Source organism: Spea bombifrons, chromosome 4 (genome assembly GCF_027358695.1).
Source record: "Spea bombifrons isolate aSpeBom1 chromosome 4, aSpeBom1.2.pri, whole genome shotgun sequence".
Lineage (NCBI taxonomy): Eukaryota > Metazoa > Chordata > Amphibia > Anura > Pelobatidae > Spea > Spea bombifrons.
Genome location: NC_071090.1, coordinates 74,984,224 through 74,992,931, shown reverse-complemented (window position 1 = coordinate 74,992,931; position 8,708 = coordinate 74,984,224). Strand labels below are relative to the sequence as shown.

At 38.9% G+C, this 8,708-nt stretch overlaps 1 protein-coding gene across 1 annotated transcript; it reads right to left on the bottom strand.

The window, feature by feature from the left end:
* Positions 1-3,688: 3,688 nt before the first annotated feature.
* RPP25 (ribonuclease P and MRP subunit p25) lies at positions 3,689-4,672 on the bottom strand. The gene has a single exon (XM_053464621.1). The coding sequence runs from the start codon at positions 4,667-4,669 to the stop codon at positions 4,139-4,141; it is 531 nt and encodes a 176-aa protein (XP_053320596.1). The 5' UTR covers positions 4,670-4,672; the 3' UTR covers positions 3,689-4,138.
* Between the last annotated feature and the right edge of the window lie 4,036 nt (positions 4,673-8,708).

The following is an 8,708-nucleotide window of genomic DNA, read 5'->3' as shown; positions in this document are numbered from 1 at the left end:
ATATGGCTGTTAGGTATGATAAGACTGCTGATTAATATATTTGTGCCTCTGTAAAGTCTTGAATAAAAAATTCAATATTTTTTTCATGGACATGGAAAAAAGAACTGTTTATCCAATACAGCTTTCCTATTGCTTTACTTGCTGTAAAACCCTTCAATTTATATCATGGGCCAGAGCCATTTTGATGTCCTTTATTAACATTTTACCACTTTTTCTGGTGGCAACACTTTCCATGGCTGTGTTTGGACTGGATTGTGTAGAAGACTTTGTAGGTGTAGCATAGGAAATAAATGAGCCAAAGTGAGCCTTCCGAACTGAAATTATTTACATGATTTTAAAAATGTGAATTAAAATAACGCAACTAAGTAGTGAATCTAAAAAGAATAATTATTTTAATATAGAAACATGTTTTCAGATATTCTAATGCATTCTTTTAGTAGTAGCCCCTCCTCTGACTAAGTAGGACATTTTACAAAGAAAAAACTTTAGGGGATCTTGAGCAAGTCAGCTTGGGCCAATTTTTATATGATAAGAACAGTGGTATATATTGCTTGGGTGCTGCCCTAACCTGCAGCTGTCTTCTCGTTGGACATTCTATACTGACACTCTGCCTGTTAGGAAAGATCTCAGATCTAACTGGCCCTTTGAGTAAGGAGTACACATGGGAGCTAGATTGTCCAACAAAGCCATCTCCCCTAACCCCAGACCTTCATCCAACTGCTTGGTTTGGGTATTTATTAATTATTGGGACATTTAGGGCTGTAGGACTCTGTGATACACTCATTCCAGCTCCCATATAGGAATTTGGGTCTGTCGTTCCTAATGAATGCTACTGAGGATGTGTGTTGCTTTCATATTTTGTTAACATTTTACCACTGGGTGTCGGTAACAATATATTGATATGTAACTGCTGAGGGCTATGACCGCGTTCTACTTTACAGAGCACAGTGCAGCCCAGTGCTTCGTATGAGCAAATATAAAAATACTTCTCCCGTCTTTATGGTGTGCACAGGTTTACTTTTACAGACACTCATAAAACCATATCCACTTGCAGGCTGCACAGGATAAAACATAAGGTTGTTTGTGTGCATTGCCTTTAACGGCACAGTCATGCCCCCTCATATATACTTCTTAAGGAATCAATGAAGCGCATTACATTTCTGTAAAACAATGATCCCTTACTGGGCTACTGCAACATCTGTTATTCTGCAGCACTGGGTCTGTATGCTTCAATGTGCTTGCACAGATATCATCGACCTGTATCCTGCCCATGCCCCTGGCCTATTAGAAATACATTGTATATAAATGAACTGATGATTGCAGTGCATGCAAAAAACAAAAACTAAAATAACCTAAAGAAGGTAGGACATTTTTGTGTTATATACATGCTCTGGATCCCATTGTGTACGTTAATGTGGGGCACGCCTGTATGGTGTTCCTCTAACGTTTCCACACCTTGGGTCATATGTCTATGCTGAATATATAATACATACCAATATGTTTAAATTGTCACACAAGTGAATCTATGGCACTGTTTTTTCCATGATGTTTGATCCACAATAGCTTGCATCAAACTTTATGATTATTTGAAGAGTTTCACACATGTTAGAAGCTTAAATTGATATTGTATTAATGAGAGGTGTAATCCAAAGAGGCAAAGCTTGGGGCACAATGACCTAGATACAACAGCTCCCTGGTCCAGCAAAGGAAGGCAAATAGAGCAACAAGTGTCCTACACAGATACAGATTCATTGAACAATGAAAAAAAGAACATAAAGGATATTCGATCACAACCTCAATGTTGTCAAGACATTAATATTAGTTGTATGCATCTCCCTTTGACTAAGTTCTCTAGACCATTGGACAGTAACTGTTGAAGAGCTACAAGGAATGTGGCTCCAATAAGTGTACCAGTCACAATTTTAGATCTTCAGTTCTTCTGTAAAGACTACTTTGATTTGGACATTGTCCTAGCACTACTGTTTTCAATTTGCAAGCCTACAATTGCAATCACTGCTCTAATGATAGGGTTAAAAGTAAATGTTTGAGGTAGCCAGAGGGCAAGTGAAGCGGGAGGAAATGTGTGAGATTGGACCCAGCTGACACCATCATCAATAACGCTGACAGCAGCTCTGTCACAGGAGTCGCAGCTCTAGTAATGAAGGACTGCAGGCCACAGGCTCTTAGTGAACTCAAGCGTCTAATGCCTCACACAGTTGTAGTGATAGAGGACTAAAATGTCCATTCCACCCCCCAAAAGTAAAAAACACAATTTCCAGATGAGATTTGAAGAAGGAATGTTGAGGGTAAGTTTAAATAATAATGATTATACCAATTGTTTTGTGCAATTTGTCATTTTCCTAACTGTTGAAGGCCCCAGGTCCTATATGCTATTTGGATATGTTAACTTAATGTACAGGGGACTCCATCATGTCTGCCTTTTCCTTAATCTCTCACTTTTTTGACAATAATATTTCTTCTTTACGTTTCCCCTGAGTCTGTTATTCTTCTTCAGCAGATTATATTTGTCTAACAGACTGGCCCAGTAACATATTGTATTTCTTAAAGGAAAATCGGTCTCGTTAGTATGCAGCCATGAAAAGAACATAAGTGACAACACCACCATAGAATTCCATGCTCCTCTGCTAGGTCACACATGTTAGGGCCACCTAGAGCATGTTTGCCATTGGACCATTGTACAGCTTATTACTGCCGAAGGTGCCCTGTAGAATTGAGAATTTCCTAGAAACTTGTTGGCGGCCAGATTTTACATAATGTCTCCACAACTGAGACATAATATGTACCAGAATAAAAAGCAATCAGTGCTTCCAGACTCAGAACAACTTTATGGACAAGATGCCTTCAACAACAGTGATGATCATCTCTTTTTGTCAGACCTTCAAAATTAACAAGCATCTGGCATTTGACATAGTATAGTAAGCAATAAGGTTTACAAATATAACGAGTCTAGTATTTTATTTGGAGATTATTTGTTTGCAAAGTGTTTGGGGATGATGTGCTTGGTGGCACAATGTTTAGTCTGGGCTTGCTGTGCTTAGGGTATGCTTGTGGGTAGAACAACAGGGGGCTTCCTCAGACAGGTCTTCAAGGTACCTGGCATTTTGTGATACACCTTTGTTTGAAATGTATTACGGTATATCTGTGTTAAAGTACATTATCTGAGGAAAGCATCAGTACTTGTATTCATTACCTATCAGGCCCCAGAAATAATTTTACAGATATATACTTTAACATTTTAGTATATGAAAACTAGGAAGAAAATTATTTTTCATTCACATAAAAGCATTTTTTCAGCAGAATTATCTTTTTCAGGAGACATTTTACCCGCATCTTCAAATTATACAATAATTCAGAGATCATTTAGATTTGCAGTCAGTTTAGTAGGTGCCCTCCTAATATTATAGTCATTTGAGTTTTAGTGTGAGATTATAGTATATATACATATATCTTAGATCCAGAAATGTGAAAAAATCAGTTCCAACATGACTTAAGCTTTACCATCAAATTTGTAATGCATGGACTTTACAAAAAATTGTATTTAGTCTTCCTAACAAATCAGGATGAGGACTCTTCACTAGTGTCTAGGTATCCAAAATTGCACCAAGACCCTACAAACAATACACATAAACCCACCACGGCATGAACTAGCAAATAGTGATTATGGGTCATTTTGCCTATTTAGGTATATCCTAGTTAATTTATTTTTATCGGGTACCGTCTTAGACTCATCCGGTGCTCACTAAAGACATACACAGTACAAGAAACACAGACATTTTCACCTGCATCACCAAAAAGTTACGTGGCACAAAGTGCAACCACAGGAGCATTGCCTTAGACATGTCTATATGTTATTAATGGTGACTTGTGTGACCAGTATAGAGTCAGTTACATCATATCCAAGTCCAAAAATGTATCTCACCAGTCAATGAGACAACTGACTAGTCCAAAACTAAGAGGGAATTATGGCTGCAATAACTTATGATGCCACATGTTTCCTTTCCATGCATGCCAATGTGACTTGTTGTACAAGATTTTGAAGTAGATGATGCTCATTCACAGAGATTACGCCATGGTTTCTCTTGATGTATTAGTGTGGAAACCATCTTGAAAGTCAGTCTCACCCATTACCATCTTCCACACTTTCATGTGCTTTTTTCCTTTTGGAATTTACATGTTTGTCATGATCCACAAAGGCCTTCTTTAAACTTTGCGTTTGAGGTATAGGCTGAGGTGGTTGATACCCATCTTCCTGGGGATCAAGTGGTACTTTGGACAGGAGTATAGAAATAGAAGGATAACTCTTATGTACAGTGAGGCATGGTGCTGGGTTTTTGACATTTGGTCCCTTCTGCTCCCAGACCTCTTGCAGGAACTTATACTGCAACTTGGTGACCTGATGAAGTCCTCCAACTTGCCTCTTCAGTATTTCTACACAAGTAATAGCCTTAGTCACTGCCCGACCATAGGCGCTGAAGACTATCTGTCCCGAACTCTTTGATCCCATGTGAGCCATTGCATAGCCAATGAGATTGCGGATTTTGCTACCTTCTTTCACTTTCATATATACCACATCTGGAGTAAGGTCTTTGAAAGGCACATGTTTTCCATCTTCTTCATCTGTAGTTTGTATACGACGTAGATTTTCCATCCTGGTCCTGGGAAAAAAGGGCATTTTCAAATAATCTTTGCAGACGAAGTGTTTTCCTGCATAAAGAGACCTCCTTCAAAATTATGTATAGGGGCGAATAGCAGACATGTCATGTTGATTACCTAATGAATGAATGTTTCATAGTGAGGAACTCTAATACATTGCATTTAGCATGAATGAAGCACCATTCCTTTTCCAAGTTCTGTTGCATGCTGTTTAGGTGACAGTTTCACTTTAACTATTCAATCATTGCAGGAGAGATCATGATAAGCCCATCTGCCACGGAGTGCAGTTGGAATTACTATTCTGTATAAACGCTGGGGCATTTCTCAAAGCAATGTGAATGCATCTATTACGGCTCAATCAAATTAATGAACTGCAAGGTAGCTAATGTAATTGCTTATTTAATCTGTCCCTAAGTGAGCTGTAATCAAAATGAATACCTTAACCCTTTGAGTTCAGTCCTAGTCCTATTGGGAGTTTTAGGAATAAAAACAAGAAGATATTGAAATACTTTTAAAGCCAGATGTACAAAATGGGGTTGTTGTGACTGAGCTGGATCAGACCTGCGGTACTTAACAACAGTATAACTTGGTGAATGGTCCATAACCATCTATTTGGGTTAATAGTTTTGCCCCTGTAATCTGGTAACATTCTTGCTGATGAGTTGAACATTTCAGCTTCTTGACTTTACTAAGAATTTTGAGGGTCAAACCCCTGTAAGAAAAAACAAGCTGGTCCTGTGTAATATACATGTAGACGGGAAATGTATTGAAGGTCACCTCACCGATTGATGTATTATGAAGGGTAGGTAACATGTCTGTGACACGGCTTGTCATTATCACTAATGGGGCATTTAGTAAAATGTCCTTCAGAAATAATAAGTCTGGCTTCCCCTGTGTATTATGCCAATTTCTGCAAGAGAAGTTTGCAAGGGTTTGCCTCTCATAATGTCTAGTGATATGAGAGAGCTGAAACAGACATCTCTCCAAACTTCTGTAAACTACGTCCCAAATTCCTCTCAGTGCTAATAGTTGTACCTGGTTCAAGTGTTGCTCTTGATACATGATGAATTCTCTGAGATGGATTAAAAAATACATGCATTGCTTGTACTATCACTGAATAAGACCTCTACATACTATAAGGTATATTTACTTACCTAAACGGTTATTGTTGGTATGTCAAAGAACATGTATATCGACTTTGCCAAAAATACCCCAGTCAGTTATCCCAGTTTCGCCTCAAAGTAGAGAGTGATCTTCTATGTCACTGATTTCTGATTCTTCAGCTCATACGACTTTTGGTTCTAGTCTTCTCTATAGCATTTTCACAGCGGTCTCATTTGTATACAGGATTCTTGTGTTTTCTGGCATAGCTTCCAGTATGAGAAGTATGGTACCGTGCCGAGGTCTCATTTAGAAGCTCGTGCTTCTGCCTTATGAGTCGAAGTGCTGTGTCTGATGCACTTTGAGAAAATCCTCCTCTTTCTATTTAATACTCCTCTCCACAACAGTGGGCGTGAAAGAAAGGCAAGTGGAGCCGATACCTCAATTGTGATGCTTTGCTTCTGCAAAGAACTGGGGAGTATTAACCATAATTATACCCCTAGTCCATAAGGACCTAGTCTTTGCTTTATAATCATCTTGTCTCTTACCAGTTTGTGCAATCTCGTAGTCTTTCCAGCCTCCCTATCCTCCCCCTTCATATGTTTCTTATCTCATCATTTCTGCCTTTCCTTCAGTCTTTTCTATTATCTCTCTGCAGAATCCCCCTTTCTTTACATGCAGAAAACCCCTAACCTTTGTCTGTTTAAGATTCATCCTATCCTTTCTTTGTAAATCTCTCTCAAATTCTTATCACTCCACCGATCACAATAGCAGAATTCTATTGTTGTACCTTAAGAAAGTAAATTCTAGGAAACATGGATGGGCAGGTGTGAACAGCCCTTCCTCTCACTTTATTGCACTCTTCGGAGAGAGATACATTTAGATGAGTGAATTGTAAAGCATTCAAGTGCCTATTTATCAAAGTCAGAAAATCCAAATGTATTAGTATTCATGAAGGTTTTATCTGGGCAGTTCTGATGCGAAATACAAGTGGAAATAGGCAGGGTAGAAAATCCACTAAAAGGCTCTCATTTAGTTTCAGCACATGCGGTTTCATGAATGTTAATATATGCTGCCAGTTCACAGTGGTTGCATCGGATGCTCATCCAAAACACTCTATGCTAGAACTGCTGGAAAACAATTGATCACAAGTGCAAATGTCTATAGCTGAAAGAAGCCATGGTTGAGCCATATGTGTATGTGTATGAACTTATCTACATTATATATATAAATATATATATATATATATATATATATATATATATATATATATATACAGAGGAAATTTAGGAGCCAGACGCACACTGGAGGAATTGATCTGCTCATGGAGCCGTTGAGCCAGTCCGAGACTAGTATAGATCCATTATATTCAACCTATCAAACATATCCAGATATGGGGTTAAAATGTCCCCACATGTTGACCTGGCTAGAAATAATGCAATAGTTAGGAGAAAATTGATTATTTTCTCAAAACATCTTAGCCTTACAAATTATTGATTATTGGGGTTCCTACACTCATGATTTATCTTTTATACTGCAAAATATACTCCCTCCCAGCGCACTTGGTGTATAGATTTGTGTCATTAAGGCACATAGCCAGTGACATATTATGGCCTTGGCTGACTAGGCTTGGGGAGCAGGTCCAGGGGGTGGCAGCCCCTTTGCCACAAAACGGGGGAGGGTGTAGATCAACCTTTTGGGCAATTCCCACTGCGTAGATGTTGCCTTTTGTCCTTATTTTTAAGAAAGGTCTGGATGCTTTTCTGGTTCAGCATAACATAAAGGGCTACAACTGTTAAAGGGTAGTTTTAGCAAGTTGATCCAGTGAGTAATCTAACCAAGTAAGGGTTTTTTTTGCCTTCTTTTGGATCAACTTTAGAACTTTAGAAGTGGAATGTGTGAATGGTTGAACTTGATGGACTGAAGTCTTTTTTTCAACCTACTATACAATCATTGAAGGTATAGATCAAATAAAGAATGTATGGAAACCCTAAACCCAGATTGCATCCACAGGACATGCCCAGCATCCATATTGCACACATAAGGACTTGCTCTAATACCTAGATTGCACACAAAGGACTTGCTCTAGTACTCAGATTGCACACATAAAGACTTGCCCAACAACCGGATTACACACAGACATGGAAGTTGTCAGAAATACTAATTTGGGGACTTACCTCTTTATCTCTACTAAATCCGCCAACAAATTTGGGGTGGCACCCATTGGGACCCATGTAAGGGCAGGTTAGAGGGACATCAATGATCTCCTCAACTAACCCACCGTGGAGGAGGGTACACTCTAGACTGGTGCCTACATTGCCTATAGGTAGCACCAGCCCTGGCCTGGAGCCTGATCCAAGGCAGCACCAAACATCACCACACACAGCATAGAAACATAGAATTTGATAGCAGTTAAGAACCATTCAGGCCATCCAGTCTGCCTGCTTTTCTTACCGTAAAGACTGAAACGTTAATAAATCCTTGGCCTCATCTTAGATTCAGGATACCCATATGCCTATCCCATGCATGTTTAAATTCCCTTACTGTACCAACCTCTACCACTTCTGCTTGGGAGCCTTATGTAGCACTCTCTCGGTAAAAGTCTCTCATTAAAGTAATAGCATACTTTACACATGGGCCACATGAACAAACTAAGGTTAACTAAAATGTATACTTTTGAACCAGCTTCAAAACTCTGTATCTCCCTCTTCTTTTCACTCAAGGACACCCACTTCTTCTGTATCAGCACAGCTATCTGATTCAGTCTAGTGATTCTGCCTGCCCCAGTCTCGCACAAACTAATTTATAAAGTGTCAGGGCTGCAAGAAGCCTAAGTATTCAATTTTTGACACACCAACGTCTCTAGATTTTATGGTAGGATGCATATTTTTTCTTCATTCCTTTAGCTTAAATGTAATTATTAGCTGATGTAA